The sequence below is a fragment of the Salvelinus fontinalis genome, chromosome 23 (assembly GCF_029448725.1).
Source record: "Salvelinus fontinalis isolate EN_2023a chromosome 23, ASM2944872v1, whole genome shotgun sequence".
In the NCBI taxonomy this organism is placed as follows: Eukaryota; Metazoa; Chordata; class Actinopteri; order Salmoniformes; family Salmonidae; genus Salvelinus; species Salvelinus fontinalis.
The window spans coordinates 38,621,138-38,642,696 of NC_074687.1; the positions used below are offsets into that span (position 1 = coordinate 38,621,138).

At 41.3% G+C, this 21,559-nt stretch overlaps 1 protein-coding gene across 9 annotated transcripts in view; it reads right to left on the reverse strand.

The window, feature by feature from the left end:
- myo3b (myosin IIIB) overlaps positions 1–21,559 on the reverse strand; it is a 104,533-nt gene extending 82,974 nt beyond the window's left edge. For 2 of the 9 annotated variants that reach the window (XM_055878769.1, XM_055878767.1), the window contains exons 1-11: positions 21,428–21,559; positions 20,877–20,919; positions 19,627–19,695; positions 14,123–14,306; positions 13,910–13,930; positions 11,998–12,132; positions 11,182–11,286; positions 10,820–10,919; positions 9,999–10,075; positions 9,148–9,293; positions 621–686 (exon numbers count right to left, since the gene is read on the reverse strand). In XM_055878769.1, the coding sequence (XP_055734744.1) occupies positions 621–686; positions 9,148–9,293; positions 9,999–10,075; positions 10,820–10,919; positions 11,182–11,286; positions 11,998–12,132; positions 13,910–13,930; positions 14,123–14,306; positions 19,627–19,695; positions 20,877–20,919; positions 21,428–21,521 (1,040 nt within the window). In that variant the 5' untranslated portion in view covers positions 21,522–21,559. Of the gene's footprint in view, positions 1–620; positions 687–9,147; positions 9,294–9,998; positions 10,076–10,819; positions 10,920–11,181; positions 11,287–11,997; positions 12,133–13,909; positions 13,931–14,122; positions 14,307–14,702; positions 14,844–19,626; positions 19,696–20,876; positions 20,920–21,190; positions 21,281–21,427 lie in introns of those variants that run through there. The other 7 variants (XM_055878770.1, XM_055878768.1, XM_055878773.1 and 4 more) reach the window with 6 other exon arrangements.

Here is a 21,559-nt window from a genome sequence, read left to right on the forward strand (position 1 = left end):
ATTTGTTTCTCTCTCATTTACTTGCACTGCATGCTAGATATTAAGGTTGTATATTCAGCGAGACTATTATGGGCCAATGTTGACATGATTTGTTTTCCACACTGGAGGGACTGATTACTTATCTTGTCCTGAAGATATAACTGATAAGTCAGTAGAATGAGTTTTTTCCTGTGACAGATTTACGCAAATGAAAACCGAGGAAATGCAAGGAAGAGAAAAGGGTTGATAAAATCTATCTTTAAAAAAAAGATCAATTTCTAGTCCTTTCCATTTCCAGTGATCAAAGGATGCCCAGAATCAAATGCGTAACCAGTGCATTCTGCCCCCTTGGACAAATAGGAAAATATTGAGGTCTCGCCATTGAAACCCATTCAAATAGGCTTGTGTTGTTTAAAAAGTAACAATGCATATATTTTGTTGTCATCACCATTAACCAACTGCATTAGAGCCAGTTGGTTGCAATCACTTCAAAGCCTAAATAAACACAAATAAACATGTATAGATAAATTCTCCCACTGGATTAGACCCAACAACTTCATTACTGTGTAAGTAAGTGTAGAGGAACACATTAATTTCAGCAGGAAGCAACTTCATTGTCATAGAAAGAGCAGGTTACTCACTGGGCAATGAAGTGACTGAAGCTTCTGCACCACTCCTCTGGGTTGCGTAACGTAGGGGAAGGGTTTCTGAAACGAACACACAGCACAAAAATCAGTTGTTTAAATTTTGATTTATTTTTTTACATTGAACTGAATGTTTAAGTTACTGATGGTGTTGTTGTTGGCCTAAACACGATAGTTCTCATGAGACTGGAGCGTCAGTCTCATTTGTCACTGAGTATAGTCAGTGACAAATGATAACAGCTCCTCAACTGTCTGACAGGAAGCATCTGCCAGCAGGAGCCAAAGTTATGGGAGCCAGTAATACCTCTGTCAGCAGCATTTAAAGAGACCATCTATAACGAGGCAAGCACCTCAAGACTAGTTCAGTGGATGATATCGGGACAGGGCCAGGGCAGTACCAAGGCTCAACAACAGAGCGTTCCCATTCTTCAAGTTCAAAACATGCTCATCAAAGAAAATAAAGAAATAATGTAAAGGGGGAAGATAGTGATTAAAGTTATGATTTTGCTCATACTGTCATTTTGGATAGGGTGCTTTTGTACACTTAAGCTTTCAAACTTAATTTTCAAAGTATCATCAACTCATTTCTAAAATGGAGCCAGCTTTGTACATCTAAGGCATGCAGAAAACAACCAAGAACAAATGGTTCTAATTTATATGATAAGAAAACATTATCAATAACAAAGCTTTATGCTGCACACATATGGGAGCCTATTAAATGAGGAAATGTGTCATTATTCCCAGCACTAAGTCACGCACGTCTGTGATAGAGACTCAGAGTCAGACAGACAGTCCTTTCTGAAGTGCAGATCAAAGCCTAGTAATGGACTGCTTCAATGCAAAATATAATATGAGCCTGCAGCAATGCTCTTGCCTTGATGTTGTACCACTGCACTGCTTATATATTACAAAGTCAATACACCAGCACATTGGTGATAACACTGTCAAGTACCCTCATTGTGCTTAGAAAATCAGGCATTTTTCTTTCCAGTATATATGGGAGCACTGACTCATTTTGTAAACACAATTGGCTTATTTAAATTTAGGTCGGGGCACTCCTTGTGCTGTCAAACATGTGTCAAAGTGGATTGAGTCAAAATCAGTGGTTCTCAGCTCCACTTTTGAAGCCCTAAGTCTGCTACTTAGCTCAGGAAAAAGACAAAAAAGCATGCTCGTGAATATGATACTTTGTATGCAGAGCTCATAATTCTTCCCATTTTCCTAATAGATATAAAAAACAGTCAGATAATTTCCATGAATCCTGACAGCCAATGTCATACAGTAGATATAGTTATAGAGCATAGCAGGGACAATCAACTAGATTCAGCCACAGGCTGATTTAGTCTTGAGCGGATGTTCGAGGGCCCGGAACATGAATACAAATTATTTGTAGACTACAAATTGATCGCAAGAAGCCCAAACAGATATAATATTTGACTAAAACATAATAATTTCAAACATTGCTTATATTTGTATACAATCACGTGTCTCTCTATTACGTGCGGGAATACTGGGGAACAGATTTACAAAATTGAAATCGCTTGGAGCTGATTTCCTGGCGTCCCCCCCCCCAAAAAATATATATAAATACATTTGGGGGCCAAATAAAACCACCCTGGTTTCATTTGTTTATAGGATAGCCGCCAGTTGGGGAACCCAGAGTACACACAGTGCATCATGAAATAAAGACACTATCTGGCAGTGTTTGAACTTTGACGGCCTAAAGAGCAGCACTACGGGAAACACAAGAAATGCTTCTTCTGTGGGCCAACCGCTCAAACTCCAGCTCATCTATCATCAGAGCGCACCGGCAGTTCTGTTGAGCACACATGAATGAACACGGAAAAGTGCTGCAACATTTTTCTCTACAGGATAGACTGTGAGGGTACATCAGTGTGCCTGCATGGAATAACTGCATAACAGACAGACAGAGGCATTCTAAACACAACCAATGTCACACCCCCAATATCCTATCACCTCAGAGGTCGAAACAGCAGATGTGTATTAGATTATGTTAAAAACAATAGGATATTGAACGAGGGAAAACAAGTAGTCAGTACAATACATTTTCTCTGAGATAGCTGTTGGATAATCACAAACAATCCAATATTATTTGAAGAAAAGTCAGAAACCTTTCCATCCTGTGTTCTATTACTGCTACATTTCTCAGAACAACCAGTGAGGAGTTTCCAGAACAAATGACCACACAATGTTGAAAAATAATTGTGGCGAAGTAACTACATTCGTTTATAAGCCATAGCGTGACTAAATCATTACAAGACATTTGAAAAACGACCACTGATTGTTTGTCATAAAAAGTCCCACGGATAGATACAAAACAGTACCCAGCAATAGTCTAAAGCCTTGTTCACACTGCAGGCCTTAATGCTCAAATCAGTTTGTTTTTCAAATCTGTTTTGGATTATTGACTGTCCAAACAGCAAGTTACAAGTGACGTGACCAAAACGGATTTATCAGTGTTCAGACAGCAGTCATTTGTTGACACTAGCTATGCTAGTTGTAATGACGGGTGTGTGAGCAGTGGTACAGGCTGATTAGTGGTGGTGCTCGTGCTTCCTATCACTCAAGAGGTTATGTAGCAAGCTAACGTAACAACAATGCCTGTCATGGACGTTTCCCAGTTTCTTTGAATGTTCAGAATCATAGTGTAAGAATGCTTTTAACCCCAACCCTAACCCCAGCCTTTCATGTGCATAAAAATCACCAAAATGTTACCAGGGCTGAATGTCACGATTACAATACAAGAATCACAGTTTACATTCTGCTCAGACTTAAGTTTACATTTAACATTGAACCAAGGCCTGCATACTGTGCTGCTGATGGTCAGGTGTCAATTTCAAAATCTGACCCTTATCAAATACATTCCAAAATGGATAAACAGTATTGGTAAAAGAAAACAGTAAAAATGGTAGCGATGTCTTTCAATCTTGACTGTTCTGCTCTGCAACCTTTACATTACCTGTGGCTTTTGGCTGGGGTATTGCTTCTTGCCAACACTGGTTGCCCTATGATTTCATTAGCCTTTGTTGGCTCTGACAACCCATCATTTACACCCATTATCTTCCTCACTTCACGTCTCCCTTCAGACAGATACAAGCCCAGTTACATACAGTGAGCTCCAAAACTATTGGGACAGTGACAGATTTTTTTGTTGTGTGCTGTAAGTGCTGTAATCTCTAAACGGTTCATGAGATATGGATGAAAATACCTTCAAATTAAAGCTGACAGTCCGCACTTTAACCTCATAGTCATTGTATCATTTCAAATCCAAAGTACTGGATTACAGAGCCAAAAAAACAACAAAAATATTTACTGTCCCAATACTTTTGGAGTTCACTGTATTTTGCTAATATCTACTGGGATCTGGGCGAATAAACACAGCATTGGACTTCTTTGCCAATTACCTTTAACCTTCACAGGCTTTATACATACACATTTCCCTATGACTTAACACAGGACTTTACTCTGGGTTTGGCAAATACAGCATGGAGAATATTGGCTCAAGCAATTAACCTTTCCACATATTGAATATCTGAGAGCATCGTCTCAAGTTTCCGTAATTAATTCTGCAGTTAACCGTTTTACAGCTTTACCCTTTTACATGCTCCATTACCCACATTCATGATAACCATGGGCCCCACATATATGACATACTATAAAGCAGGCAAAATCACATCCAATCTTCTCATCATGATATGCTGTAGGGCATATCATCTGTTTCCCGTGGAGGAGGATCTGTGATTGGCTCTTGGAGGTCTATCTACAACAGATTGGCTCCCGGGCCGGCCTTACTTTACTGTTAATAGTGATTTACAATGGTGTTGCAATCAATACAGTTCGTTCTATGTGATGCATTCTGTGGAAAAGAGCAAGCAGCAGGTATGAATGGAGTGGAGGAGCAGAGCAGCTTCCCTGACAGCGATCTGAACTCCTCTCATCACTTCACACTGGTCGCTGTGAAAGGGATACCATCTGTGCAAGTTCCCACCACAAATCTAAAGCTCTATCACGTGGCTTGCAGTAGTCCTGCCTGTATTCAGCCCCAGTGTCAATGGCCCCAGAGGCCTGGCTACGTCAATGGTGCTGTTGCTTTATCTACACGGTGAGTCCACACCCTAAGGCCACTCCATCTGCTGTATGACATGGAGGAGATAATGTAGTACAGCGAAGGGTATAGTGCTGAGCCAGCCACAACAACCAGAACCCTCTCAGATCTCAACCCAGGGTTCACATACTGCCAGCTACATCACAAAAGGATATACAGTTGAAGTCAGAAGTTTACATACACTTTAGCCAAATACATTTAAATTAAGTATTTCACAATTCCTGACATTTAATCCTAGTATAAATTCCCTGTTTTAGGTAAGTTAGGATCACCACTTTATTTTAAGAATGTGAAATGTCAGAATAATAGTAGAGATTTTTTTTTATTTCAGCTTTTATTTATTTCATCACATTCCCAGTGGGTCAGAAGTCTACATACACTCAATTAGTATTTGGTAGCATTGTCTTTAAATTGCTTAACTTGGGTCAAATGTTTCAGGTAGCCTTCCACAAGCTTCCCACAATAAGTTGGGTGAATTTTGGCCCATTCCTCCTGACAGAGCTGGTGTAACTGAGTCAGGTTTCTAGTCCTCCTTGCTCGCACACGCTTTTTCAGTTCTGCCCATAAAATGTCTATAGGATTGAGGTCAGGGCTTTGTGATGGCCACTCCAATACCTTGACTTTGTTGTCCTTAAGCCATTTTGCCACAACTTTGGAAGTATGCTTGTGGTCATTGTCCATTTGGAAGACCCATTTGTGACTAAGCTTTAACTTCCTGACTGATGTCTTGAGATGTTGCTTCAATATATCCACATAATGTTCCTGCCTCATGATGCCATCTATTTTGTGAAGTGCACCAGTCCCTCCTGCAGCAAAGCACCCCCCACAACATGATGCTGCCACCCCCGTGCTTTGCGGTTGGGATGGTGTGCTTCGCGGTTGGGATGGTGTTCTTCGGCTTGCAAGCATCCCCCTTTTTCCTCCAAACATAACGATGGTCATTATGGCCAAACAGTTCTATTTTTGTTTCATCAGACCAGTGGACACTTCTCCAAAAATATATTTTTCCCCATGTGCAGTTGCAAACCGTAGTCTGGCTTTTTTATGGCGGTTTTGGAGCAGTGGCTTCTTCCTTGCTGAGTGGCCTTTCAGGTTATGTCGATATAGGACTCGTTTTACTGTAGATAAAGATACTTTTGTACCTGTTTCCTCCAGCATCTTCACAAGGTCCTTTGCTGTTGTTCTGGGATTGATTTGCACTTTTTGCACCAAAGTACGTTCATCTCTAGGAGACAGAACGCGTCTCCTTCCTGAGCGGTATGACAGCTGAGTGGTCCCATGGTGTTTATTCTTGCGTACTATTGTTTGTACAGATGAACGTGGTACCTTCAGGCATTTGGAAACTGCTCCCAAGGATGAACCAGACTTGTTGAGGTCTACAATTATTTTTCTAAGGTCTTGGCTGATTTCTTTAGATTTTCCCATGATGTCAAGCAAAGAGGCACTGAGTTTGAAGGTAGGCCTTGAAATACATCCACAGGTACACCTCCAATTGACTCAAATGATATCAATTAGCCTATCAGACGCTTCTAAAGCCATGACATCATTTTCTGGAACTTTCCAAGCTGTTTAAAGGCACAGTCAACTTAGTGTATGTAAACTTCTGACCCACTGAAATTGTGATACAGTGAAATAATCTGTCTGTAAACAATTGTTGGAAAAATTACTTGTGTCATGCACAAAGTAGATGTCCTAACCGACTTGCCAAAACTATAGTTTGTTAACAAGAAATTTGTGGAGTGATTGAAAAACTAGTTTTAATGACTCCAACCTAAGTGTATGTAAACCTCCGACTTCAACTGTAGGTGAAGCCAGACAGAAGCATCAACTAGATTTAGATGGTGACACTGAATATGCAGTTATTGCCATATTTCATAAAAACATCCGTTGTGTTTTTCATAATGCTTATACCCAATATAGACCATGTTTGTCATGGTAATGTCCTACTCATAGGAATAATCTTGGGATTTACACAGCAGATTAATAAATACAGTGTGCCATTGAGTGGATTGTGAGATGGAAATACAGAAATGTGTGCAAAGACATACAATCTTATGTCATAAGGAATTATAAACTGGGTGGTTCGAGCCCTGAATGCTGATTGGCTTTATTTTATACCACGGGTATGACAAAACATTTATTTTTTCTGCTCTAATTACGTTGGTAACCAGTTCATAAAAGCAATAAGGCACCTTGGGAGTTTGTGGTATATGGCCAATATACCACGGCTAAGGCCTGTATCCAGGCACTCTGCGTTGCGTCATGCGTGAGAACAGCCCTTAGCCGTGGTATATTGGCCATATACCACACCCCCTCGAGCCTTATTGCTTAAATATAGCATGTTTTAGAGTTCGTGGGATTTTTTATTAAAACCTATTATTCCCAAGGACAATACTCTATCAGGAGAAGCCACTGATTATGGCAATTTAAAGAGCAACTAAAGCATGCGTGGAACACTCACAGGAAACAACAATTTAATCTACCTCATTACAATTATTAAATCGATCTCATTACAATCATTAAATCGACATCGTTAAAATCATTAAATCGACCTCATTACAGTCATTAAATGTACCTCATTACAATCATTAAATCTACCTCATTACAATCATTAAATCTACCTCATTACAATCACTAAATCTACCTCATTACAATCATTAAATCCACCTCATTACAATAATTAAATCTACCTCATTACAATAATTAAATCTACCTCATTACAGTCATTAAATTTACCAAATTTTTCAATCATTAAATCAACCGAATTTTACAATAACTAAATCTACCTCATTACAATAATTAAATCTACCTCATTACAATCATTAACTCTGCCTCATTACAATCATTAAATCTACCTCAAATCAATCATTAAATCTACCTCATTACATTTATTAAAGCAATATATTATGTATCACTATAATTTCTGTGCTCAAAGTGCAGAATAAAAGTGTAACACACAGGTACACCATTTTGTAAAACATGTCCTCTGTTTCAAATAGAACGCACATACAACAGACAGACACTGTCAGACAACCTTCCCTTATAAGTTTGACTGCCTTGTTGCATTGATGGGAAAATATATTTGAGACAGATGACATGTTAACAGAATCATTTCACGGTTCAGTGTGCCCGCACTGTGATTTATCCTGGCGCCGCCCAGCCAAAGGTCCCAATTCAAAAGATTTATGGGCCAGGGCCAAATATCTATTTTGATTTTGAAAAATAAACCCCAGTCTTAACAATGGTAGATTGCTGCACGTGTCTAACTCTATTCATATTCCAAAACTCTCACAAAGTCAAATTATTTCATTAAAAAGGTGATAAAGAAAAATGGATGAATGATAACAGAAGAGAAATGTACATGCCCTTCCATTGTTTCTCATGACCTCTAGGTAATGTTATCTAAGGGCAATTCAAATCATTCACACAGAATGCAAAACCTGCTCTGGTACTGTATCAATAGCTGCATCCTTCTACCAAACAGGCCAATCACCAACTCAGCACAATACAGAATTTAGGTGTACATCCCACTGAAAAGGTTCCATCCTATCAAATCAGATGACTGAATGCATGCTTCCCCACAGACCCAGTAGTGTTATTTCAGGCTCTGTGATTCGGGAGCGTTCGTTTGACCAGGACAGCTTCCTCTGAGCCTGTAATTGCTGTGACCTGTTTTACCTTTCACTTGAGTTTGGTGTGATAAACCGCTGCTGTGGTTCCCATAACTACTACAGCGACACGATGCATGCTTGTTTCTCATCAGGTTTGGTGGGGTGGAGATAACACCGTGATGGGTGGCTGGTGACAGCCTCATCTCAATGTGAATGGAGCTAATCACCAATGCAAATTGCAATCAGAAGGGCACATCCTCACCAAACTGAGAGATAATTGCATGATTGTGCCAATAGTAAAAGGTCAGCCACTTGTACCATCAGAGCTTTTAAATAATCATTCATCAGAAATTGTGAATACATCAGAGGAGAGTTTTTAGATTAAATAACATATTTAAGGGTAAGGCCAAATGTTGTTCCATTAACTCTTGATCAGTTCTGATCAGTTTATCATTCTGCAATTTTCAATTGAGTTTCCAATCTAGCCTTGTAGCTTGGAAACACGGATTGTAGAACGCTAATTATTTTCCTGATTTAATTCATCTATACCAGGTCTATCCTGCATTTCATGACCACACAAAATTACATTAAGAATCTTTACAATTTCTTGACATATTTGGCATTTCATAATTTTTCAGAGAAAGGGATCTGTGACGATCCACTCTTAAATTCCGTTTACCATTGTCCTCCAGCCAAAATCAAAAGCTTCTTATGAGAGCGCAACTGCTGCTGCGTGTCTGGTCTGCCCCAGCCAGCCATGTGCAGAGGGAGCCCTCTAGTGCCTTACCGTGGGATCTTGAAGAGGGCTTTGACGGGGTGCATCTCGGACAACGGGGGGTCTCCATCAGCCAGCTCTATGGCTGTGATGCCCAGTGACCACACGTCACAGCGGGCGTCATACGTGGAGTCATACTGCTGCTCACAGGCGATGACCTGGGACGACACAGGCAGGACAAGCATGACACAAGCAGGTGGACACTTCTCATGCAAGTTGCTGCCATGTTTCTTACTGTCCATGATGATATGACGATAATGTCTTTACAACAGCGAGCTACTGACTTCATTATGGCCACTTAAAAGTCTTTCATTTTTGTGGAGCTGAAATCCGATGAGCTCTGGGCAACAATTCAGAAGACGATCAAGTCATTTTATAATTGCCTGTGTTTGAAAAACGCATTGTAATGTTGATTTAAAAAGGGTACAGTTAAATTCATTCATCAGATAAGGTGCGTTGCAGCTAGTATTGAACCTCCCTTCTCTCACCGTCAAAAATCATTACTGAGATCAAAATGAACAGCCTCCTTTATTCTAATTGCCCCTGAGGACCCCTCCTACCAGCCCAATCATCATGCCTCATTTCTGCCAAACAGTAAGCTGGGGCAGCAGACTCCCAGCTATTAACCTTGGGGCGACCTCAAGAGCAGGGCGCGTGGAGGGGAATGCACAATGACAAGGGGGTGTTACATATTGAACAGCCTCAGCAGAGTACATAGTCACTCGTCTATCTCGCTCTACAGTCCACATAGCACATCTAATGTAACTCAATGGTGTCATCATGTAGGATATTTTGGCGCTTAGTGTTCTCATGTAATTGCAAGCAAAGTGGTTTAGTTGGGCATGTAAAAAAAAAAGGCTAACCTCAGGTGCCATCCAAAAGGGAGTGCCAACGGATGTGTTTCTCCTCAAACGTGCACTCGTCAGCTGAGCAGAGACACCTGGATAGAATTCAAGCTAATTAATAAATCACCTCATTCTCAGTGCATCAGCGTTTGGTGCAAAATACGATTGTTTGTGTTATACCACATTACAGCCTGTTATAATTACACATTCACAGTTGTTTAATACGCTTTATGTGCATATTACATGATTATGAATTACAGAGGGAAAGTGTGTGTGAATCAATCAATAGCAATATGGCATATCATTTGGTGGGGCAACCTGCCATACCAACATAAATTGGCAATAATAATTTCAAATTAAGTGGGACAGATTTTTATCAGCAGGAGTCCACTTCATTCCCAACACACAAGGACATAAACATGCCCGGGGCAACTCAGAGTCATTTGCTAGAACAGCTTTCTTTTTATATGCAAAGGATCAAATAATGCAATTTAAATTAGTAATAATAGCCTTAGGTTAAGCTATGGTCCATGAAATACCAAGATGTTACATAGGGTAGGGAGGAAGCAAGATGTGGACTGCATCGAAGCATTGATCTCCACATGCTTGCATTCATCTTATACTCTTTACCAATAATATCACAGGCTTTTTTGTGGACAAAAAAACATGGATTAACTTCCATCTATTAATGATAAGTCATCTGTTAAACGAAGACCCAGACAGAAGAAACAGAGCCAACAAACAACTTCCCAGAGCCCCCCTGTAATATGCATGTATCTCTTTCTACAAGCCATCAATTAGCCAAAGTGCACCCACAACAAGATAACAAAAGCCATTACCAAAGTCAACAAGTTTGACCCCTCCCTCGGTGGTCAGAAGGATGTTGTTTCCTTTGACGTCACGATGGATAATCCGGTTGTTGTGTAAATGCTGGAGACCCTGGCAGGCGGGAGGAGGAAAGCAAGGGGGGGCTTAATAAGCGTCAGTAACCCCATTATCAACGGTTTGTGATTACTACAATTTGAATGTGTTTCAAATAAAGCTGTCTACTGCCATGCATATCAAAGAGCTCCCCCTGCTGTTTAAAGGGATGGAAATCTATTACTCCCACACCCCGCCACCACCTGAGTCAATCCCCTGCCCACTGTGTGTGGATGCCACCCCCTTCCGTTATTAGGCATTTTGCAGTTGGCCATCTCACCAAGAGGGCGCCGTATAAGATGTATGCGATAACGGGCTCCAGCAGTCGCTGGCCCCGCATGAGCAGGCCTTTGATGAGATCGGTGACTGAGCCCCCGTTGCACAGCTGTGTGTGAGAGAGAGAGAGAGAGAGAGAGAGAGAGAGAGAGAGAGAGAGAGTGTGAGTGAGTGAGTGAGTGACAGAGAGACAGAGAGAGACAGAGAGAGAGACAGAAAGCCACAGAGAGACAGACAAAGAGAGACAGAGAGACAGACAAAGAGAGACAGAGAGAGACAGAGAGAGGGAGAACAGTGGCTCCTCCATTACTCACTACTCTAGATTATGATTCATTACACAAGAGCCATCCCTCCCACACATACAACTAGACTGGTGTCACGGCTCTTTCTTCCAGAGCTTTTAAAACATACGATTTTTCCCAGTGTAGGAGGGTGACCTCCTCTCAGCTGATGTGATGGATTTCACTCCCGTGATATAAAGCAAACCTACTGTTTGTGATCCTTCTAATTCTCAAACAGACAACAACTATAAGACTACGTGATCATAGTGGAGGAGATGTAACACAGGAGAGAGATAAAATTGCAGCTACTTATATTGAGCACAAGCAGACTGTAATGTTTGACATGAAAACACCACTGGGTTATATTTCCTCCCGTGACAAAGTCATACAGTATGAACACTTTAATGATTAACTCCATATGTGTAGTGCTGTAGTGCTGAAGATGCAGAGATGTTATAGATATACAGTTTTTGACAGGACTGTAAAGCTGGGCAAAGTCTTACTTTATAAGCGAGACAGAATAACCCAGGGGATCTCACCTCTAGAACCAACCAGAGCTGTCCGCCTGAGAGGTCGTCTGACTTGTAGAACATGCCGTAGAACTTGACCACGTTGGGGTGGTTGGACAAGGTCCTCAGGATGTTGTACTCGGCCTCAATCTCCTCATCAACATCCTTTGTCAAAGAGGACACATTTACATCAGTGACACACCATTTTGACTGAGGACATTTGTCATAAATCACACAACAAACTGTATTGACACTTCTGACATTTAGAAGAAGGAAAAAAAGGATTTTGAAATTAGATTATAAGGAAGCGATAACACCTTCAATCAGAGCCCGGAACCATTAAACACAGGGGAAACTAGTTCTTGGTCAGAAGTGACAATTGAGCTTCTTCTATATCAGTTTAAATCTCAGTGGAAGTGAAGAGAAAGCGTCACAGAGGCAGAATTCCTCTTCCTGGATGTGTGAAATATACTGTCAGCGGTCTAATCAAGGAGAGGAATGAGCATGGAAGCAGCTGCATCTTCATAACTGGCCAGGCAGGGAGCTGCAGCAGGGGGCTAGCAAAGAGAGTCACAAGAGGGATTGGAGCACCGACACAATCATAAACAAGCACTCAGCCCTGAATCTCACAAACACACAACATGGCGCCACTGCAGGGCCCATGGCCCCAGGCATCTTTACCACAGACAGGTCTGGCAGCTAACTGCACATCACTAAGGTAGCGACACATGCATAATGGGGAAGGTGGACACAGCGACTGGTTAGGACGACCGTGGAAAGCGGGTGTAGAAATGGGAGTGAAAATAGGTGAAAAAGGAAACAGGTGGGAAGTGGCGTGTCTAGAACATTTTGAATGGGGGTGGCCAAGGTGGGCCACAGACTCAGTTTACAGGGGGCCATAACATTTTGAACCTTAATCGATCAAAGTGGATTTTTCAATATAATTATGATGGTTCAATGCATGAAATGCTTCAGCTTAGGTTTGGTACATTTCCCTGTTAAAATAAATCATAAATCAATTCCAAAAGTATTGATACAGTGTCTGCATGTAAGGTGTGTGCGAATTACACCGGGACATACGGGGGAGGTCTCAATTCTTTCTACAGGACCTCCTATGAAAATGTTTAATGTGTTTTATTGTAAAGACATGGAATTTTACTGTACAAATGTATTACCTTTTCATTTGTCATGAACACGATGAGTCATGAAGTTTTCATCTGACTGTCAAACAAAATCACCTCAGAGAAGGTTACTTGCGTACCTTTGTCTATTCCGAAATAAGTCCAGCATCTGAACATGGCACTGTGCACCCGCCATTTGAATGGAAAGGGAAACTCTATTACAAACACCATAAGTTTAATGACATTCAGCCAAAAAAGTGCGGCATCCCCAAAATGTTTTACAATAAAAAGAGAAAGAAACTTAGAAATGTCTCCTTCGTGTCTATCCGTGTTTAAAAATGTTCGCAAGAGGCTAATTCACAAGAGGCATAATTCGCAAGAGGCATAATTCACAAGAGGCTGAATCTATTTCACCAGAGAAAGCATTGGAGTGAGGCAAACATTGCACCTCTGTCTTAGTATATGTAGGCCATGCATCTGATTTTGTCTAGCCAAAAAGAGTGTGACATGTCCAGACAGCATCAGATACATGGGCTACACATACTAAGACATAGGGCTGTTTCGCTCGCACGGATGCTTTCTCTGGTGAGATTGAGGAGTCTTGCTGTCCGTCAATATATTCACAGACGACCTATGAGATCTCAGAATTTCTGGGGAGCCACCGGGGTGGCGAATCAGATTTCAGTGGAGGGGCGTGGCCAGCCTGGGCCACCCCCTGGACACGCCACTATAGGTGGGGAATCTACTACTGAACAGTAAACACAGGGGCAGGTACAGGAGGAGGGGTAGGCAGGTACAAGGAAATAAGCGAAGAAACTTACTCTGTTTGTATGCCTGGTATACTGAGACAAGCCAAACAATAGTAAAGAAAAACAGAGAGGATTTCCTTTATTAATTTTTTGGTTTAGTGTTGTCACAGGTCAGGGTTGACAATTCTAGGCGGGAGAGCACCTAAACTTGCTAGATCCATAGCAATTATGCTCCATGCACAAGGTGGCACATGCATTGATTGTATGTCTTTTGCAATTACTTACATTGATTGGGTCCAGGACTTTGACTGCTGCCTGACTCCCATCCTTCCTGTTGTTCACTCTGTAGACTTTACCATAGGTTCCTTTACCGATGGTCTCCGCAATGTCCCAGTCACCCGATGGATCCGCCAGGCTCTCCAGACCGATCATACTGGCCTTGTAAGGGTATAGTCCATACAGCGATCTCCTACATTGAATAATAGAGATCCAAGAGAAATGCTTCGTTCATGTACACACATTGGAACTAAATATGCATCCCTGCCAACACTTTCTCCTCTCTTGGGGAAGCTTTGCTAATCAAGGAAAGATGGCAGGCAACGTGTCACCATAACTTTAAGCTTAGCTTCAAAACATCACGCATATGGCTTTAACCACACTGATGTGCATGTAACGCTCCACCAAAACACACTTTCTCACTAGCGATATATCAACAGCAAAGATCCTAACAGCTTGCTATGTTATACAGTAGATTACTTCACCACGGACTGTGCTCAATGACACATCTATTTGGCCATGGGAGGCGCTTAACAGATTTAAAACTGATGAAGAGAAAGCAAAATACAAACCATACGACGGTACTTACATCGGGACTGTTATTTTCTGCTGACTCATTAAGCCTTGGGCAGTGCATACAAACGACTAAGGTGTTTCATAGTAAAACAAGACCCATACAGATGGCGCTCGCTTATCCCCGGGAGGACATGTAACAAGCAGCATTGCACCGGGACGCCGAATTAGCGCGCACCACAGGGACCCAGTCTATGCCCAAGAACACGCCACTAAAATCACTTCAATCTCTTTAGAATCAATTGGATTGGCCTGAGATTAACTTGACTGGTGCTTTTGTCTACCGCAGAACCAACCCCGCCCCGCAGGATCCACACATAATCAAACTGAAAGAGTTTTCTAAAACAATCCCTTCTTTTTTTCTCTCCGTTGTATCATTTTCCAATCTGATTTTGGTGTCTTTATCCGATGACAGGTCAAGCTCAAATCATACTAAGTAACTGCATAATGAGGGGCAGTTTCCCCGGACACAGATTAAGCCTAATCCTGGACTAAAAAGCATCTTCAATGGAGATTCTTAATCTTAATCTGTGTCCGGGAAACCACCCCATAGTGTCATAAATGAAAGATAAATCCCTATTATCAGAGCCGAGGGGTTAGGCCTGTAATAAATCATTCTGGGGTGTATACAGTGGGGGCATAACCAACATGACAGATATAATGGGTTAATGGTGCAAAGCAAGAGGTGTCAAAACACACACCTGAGTGAGCAGTTGTACGATGTGACCGATCAGGAAAACGTATTTACATATGTATATATTCCGTATTCCCTGAATGATTGATATTCTCAGTGAGAGGAGTTCAGTTCTCCCATCCCTTCAGTTTGTCAAAAAAGTGCAATGTATCACAAAGGTTGACTGACCCTGAGGGAGACAGGGGAGAATTTATTTTGAGTAGCGGTTCACGTGAAAAAAAGAAAAAGATTTTTGGACCACCAGGGCTCTCTGCCACTGCACCAGCGTGGATAGATTTATGAATTGGCATAGGAGCAGGGTGAGTGATGGCTTGACACTAGATGGACATAACAGTAATTTGAGGAGATGTATAAACATGCAGAGCAAAGTGGTGACTGAAGTCCTTCAATTTGTCCTTCCTCAAAGAAACCAAACATAGCGTGGACAAGCGGGAGACAATAGCCTTCTTTGAAAGTGTAACATTAGGCAAGACCGCCTAATCATTTTCCCCACTGTCCGACTTAAGTAAAAAACAACGCTATCATCACCGATCATCCAGAAATTAATCTACCTGCTCAGTCCCGCTCAAATACAGTAAATCACACATGCCTTGTGCATCAACAAGGTCAAAAAACTATTTTTGAGCCATTGATTACTCGAAACGAATGGAAACATTTTTGTTTCTAAGCATCTTTGAGTGTCACTGCATTGAATACATTGTGGTTCCCTTGTTACCCAGGCATCTATGCCAGGCTTTTGTAACAACAGTAGGCTCATATTGCTAGAGAGCAGCTGTGTGACCAAAGTGGCTGGCAGCATCAGACACCCAGTCTAGTATATCAACTTTCTCCTGGTGCTTCAAAACTAAGCTCAAGCCTCAGATCTGCATTAGTAACCTATTGCCAGTCCAGCTGGTACCGTTCTCATGAAAATACTCAATTAGTGGCTAAAATATATATTTTTGAAAATCATTTGTTAAAAGGAAAACAGTATGATAACACTATGACTGAAATGAAATACCACGCTACACACAACCCTTTACACCTCTCTAACGTCTCCTTTTGAATGTCAAACATCACACTGACAATAAGCACTGGTAGCATAACAAGAACGCTGAGATAAACACAAAAGAGAACATGTCAATATAACATCATCCATCCTTAATCAGAAATCCCACATCTCCTTTCACCTCAAACATTACATAACATACGTACAGTACGGTATACCACTCTGAACTCTCAAATATTTTCTAGTAAAAAAAGCCCATGCATACCTTGTTTGTGACAGTTGATTCCCTATCACGTTCTGCTAAAAGTGTGCCTCTGTGTCTACCCTAGCAACATGTCCCTGACCAAATCATGCTAATCAGCAGCGATCAATAATTCATCCAGTAGTAATCAGCAATGTGATCTAGTTTGAAATATTCAGGTGCCAGATGTATCCAGTCATAAACGAGGTAGATATGAAGCCTCTCAGGTTGCACACAGGTAACCAGGAAGTTCTGGATAGTTACGAGGTCACGTGACCCACACATGTCTCCAATCAGTAAATTAACTCTACCTCACTGACATACTCTTGATAAAATACTTGACTTTGGATTCAGACAACTCTTGATCTTCATTGAAATTCTAAATGGCTAAAATACTAGATTTAAATGTGCAGTTGTGTAATGTCTTAGTAGTACTTGTGTTGCAATGCATTGTACTCATTTGTTGAATGGTTAGCAGCAAAAACAAGACTTATTTCACATGAGCAACAAACACCAGCAGTCATGTTGCTATGAGTACAAAGCCCAGGGGGAACACAGAGATAAAAGACGATCACACAGACTGAACACAAAAGATAACCGCTGCCTCGCTTCCACAACAGCTTCCATTTCATACAGGTAACTGTCAGTATACCATGAATAGATCAGATTTGAAATTGAACTGACGTTGTTGAATCTACCCCATGCAAACAATTCATACATTAACACCAAACGTGACCTGTTTTTATATAAACCCAAATTCGAGAGATTGATATATTCCCGACCCCTGAGACTATTGTGTATTAACAGCAAAATAATGTATATCTTATCACCACAGCAATGGGAGAGAAAATGTTCCTACAACCGTTCTCCCAAACGGATGTGAGATAAACCAATGTCTGGGAGACAATGAAAGAGCGCTCTCGCAGAACAGGACACCAGAACTGCCTGATGGCAAGGCTCTGGTTACTCATTGTCTACGACACTGTGTCAACAACATGTGGAAAATAAAAGACACACCGTAAAGAATGCAATGCTGTTAATGCATGCAAACAATGCAGTTGGATACACCAGCCAACATAATCATGTATATAAAACATTATAAATGTATTACATATTTATGTGCACTCAGCATCATTGAAGGATAAAGCCAAAAGCATTTGCCAGGAGTTTACAATGCACTCAATATTGGAGCCAGGAGATGTGACAATACAACATGCAATGTATTTTCCTCTAGCTCTACAATGTGTTTCATCAGCTACTGTACATATACCGTATAGGTATATTTAGCATGGTTCACCAAATCACTATGATTCTTCATAGGCACAACCAAACAGGTGATGTGTGGACATGGTGGCAGTTACAGGTCATGTGACCAGTTACTAACACAGATTACCTTTGTGATGGCATTTTCCTGTATTACCAAATGAGGAGAGTTAAACTACACACCAGTCAGAGTTATAAATGTTTTAAATGTTTTAAATTTTATCCCATTTTCTCCCCAATTTTCGTGGTATCCAATCGCTAGTAATTACTATCTTGTCTCATCGCTACAACTCCCGTACGGGCTCGGGAGAGACGAAGGTCGAAAGCCATGCGTCCTCCGAAGCACAACCCAACCAAGCCGCACTGCTTCTTTAACACAGCGCGCCTCCAACCCGGAAGCCAGCCGCACCAATGTGTCGGAGGAAACACTGTGTACCTGGCCCCCTTGGTTAGCGCGCACTGCGCCCGGCCCGCCACAGGAGTCGCTGGAGCGCGATGAGACAAGGATATCCCTACCGGCCAAACCCTCCCTAACCCGGACGACGCTATGCCAATTGTGCGTCGCCCCACGGACCTCCCGGTCGCGGCCGGCTGCGACAGAGCCTGGGCGCGAACCCAGAGACTCTGGTGGCGCAGCTAGCACTGCGATGCAGTGCCCTCTTAAACTTCATCTTTAATGAGCTTTAAGCTTTAGCCTTTGACTTTCAACAATTCACTATCTAAAATGAATTTTGAGAGTCACTACAGAAGAATACAAAGATCTTTTATAGCCAAGATACACCCCTCTCAACTTACATGACAAACCACAGATCTTAGGAACAGTTCACAAAGGTTAAGATTTGTATGAAAGATATCTATAAAACATAGCAGACAGTTACTGCTGTGTCAAAAGTTCTCATTGTAAAGACCAGTGTCTGGCCCCCTCCTACTCCAAACTGGAACCCGTCTCACCCTGGTACGGTATAGCACAAAAACATTACCTTTACTATCTGGAATGCTCTTTAGGCTTTATTACCCAAAGACATCGTAAATCTCCTCTGTCAGTGCTATCTCAGAGGCCCATCCTCAGTGGAACACACACACACAATAGTCAACAGAATATTATATTCTGTCGAATAAAAACCATTCTAATGCAATACAAAGATTATAATATAATCTTACAAACACTATAACATAATCTTGCAATTATCCACGACATCTTCCACACTGGACTGGAACCAGAGTGCAAGGTGTAAGAGGAGAATCTAACACACACTCTATATCCCAAGCTGACTGGTAAGTTTTACATGGTCTGTTGAAAAAATACTCAGTTCTTCCCAACTTTAATCCCTGTTAAGGGGATATGAAGGGGCTTTACAGTACTGTAAACCTCCATCAATGTGTCAAACTTGAATCGTCATGTCCTTGCAATAACCCTGTCTGACCAGAGACCACAGTCATGGAGAGATTACAGTGGTGGAGATGAAATGTGTTGCATCCCTCTATTCAAACCTCATCGTTTACAGGTAAGTACTTCTGTGCTGCCATTGGTACACTAGGTACTGATGTAACACTAATATCATACTACAGGACACTGTATGATAGCCTGATCCATGACCATCCTGAACGCTGCACTCCCGTTTCGTGTAGCGAAACAGAATGTAAATTGGCGAGACTTCAGGATGGTTGTACAGTAGGAGGCTAAGGCTAACTGTATGATATGTAGTGGTGAAAGCCAAAGTGGGAAGAACTGAGTATGTGATCTGGTCTCTCACCATATCCTGCCGTGTAGGTGGAAAAACTCTTTTGCCTTGAGGTGATTTTCCTCAGTGTTTCCATGTATCCTGAGCATTGAGTAAAAACGACACACCCTATTGTCAATACTGTACATGTATGCCATGTGTGCTGTATTTGATAATTTATATTGATATGCGACATGAGTTTGTAAAAGGCAGTAGCCAAGCCTAAGAAAAAAAGCTTCTTAGCAAACAGCAATTTCTCAAGCAAAAATTGTGCAAGGACTGCCTGGGAGTGGTCTGAGTGGGGAGGGGAAAGCAAAAAGTTTCTGTTATTGGCAGAGAGGTTTGGAACTCTCTTTCTTATTGGTCTATTGACTAATTTACCGCCTGGTGATGTCAGGCAGGCCAAAACTCTGTCCCACCTAAACAGGCTGAAATTTCAGGCGCACTTTTCAAACAGCTCTTACACTAAAAGGGCATTATCATTTTCACAGTATTATTCCAACTTCATAGTGTGGAAATATACACTGAGTGTACAAAACATTAGGAACACCTTCCTAATATTGAGTTACACCACCCTTTGCCCTCCGAACAGCCTCAATTCATCGGAACATGGGCTCTACAAGGTGTCAAACGCTTTCCACAGGAATGCTGGCCCACGTTGACACCAATGCTTCCCACAGTTCTGTCAAGTTGGGTGGATGCCCTTTGGGTGGTGGACCATTGTTGATACACACGGGAAACGGTTGAGCGTGAAAAACACAGCAGCGTTGCAGTTCTTGACACAAACCAGTGTGTCTGGCACCTACTACCATTCCCTGTTCAAAGGCACTTCAATCTTTTGTCTTGCCCATTCACCCTCTGAATGGCAAACATACACAGTCCAGGTCTCAATTGTCTCAAGGCTTAAAAATCCTTCTTTAACCTGTCTCCTCCCCTTCATCTACACTGGATTTAAAAGGTTACATCTATAAGGGATCATAGCTTTCAACTGGATTCACCTGGTGAGTCTATGTCATGCGAAGAGCAGGTATTCCTAATGTTTTGTACACTCAGTGTATATAACACATAAGAAAATCACGTTTTCGACTGCAATGGGCCTTTAAAGCCTCTATGTAATCTTCATGTCAGCCAATTTATTCTTTGCTAGGTACTGTAATCATATGTTTGTTTTTGGTACAGCTGCTTAAAGAAAAAAATAACTTGATTTCCTTTCAGACTATTTACATTTATTTTCAAAATATTGCAGTCATGTATTTTGAATATATTTTTTATTAAATCCTTACCCTGTCTTTGCTGCGTCAGTATTTCCATTTGTGAACCCGAACCCTGGAAATGTTTTAAATGATAGAAAAGACTCTGAAACAAATGAGAACTTATAAAACATCTTGACAGGCATAAAAAACTACTAACAACACATTTTCCTTTCAATTTGATAATTTGCGACACATGACATGGACTGTTCAAACGCAGGCATCCCCATCTCAGGAATGCGGAGATAATGAACGACATTCCGACGTTTGTAACTACACTATGACAAACGTTTTTAGCATATTGTAGACAAGCATCATCCAAGTAATACACTTTCTCTGTATCTTACCGTCCATAGCGACATATCCGAACTGATTTTCTCGGTTTTCTCACTAACCACAATCACCCGTCAAGGGTTTAATTATTAACAGGAACTTGATAAGCAATTGAGAGGAAAGAATATACCCTAACCTACTTGCTCTGCAAGCTACTGCTCCACATTCTGTATATGTCTTACTTAGGCTTATGTAATATAGCACATACAAAATGTTTTACAAATAAAAAAATGGTTCAAATAAGATCTTACCAAAGCACGGAACCAACAAGTTCCTCAAATGTAGGGATGCCTGTGGCGGGTATTTCAGTGCTCGTGTGATCAGAGCGTGCGAGAAAAGCTCCATTTTAGAAAAAGGCCTTGGTTTAGCTAACTATTTAACAA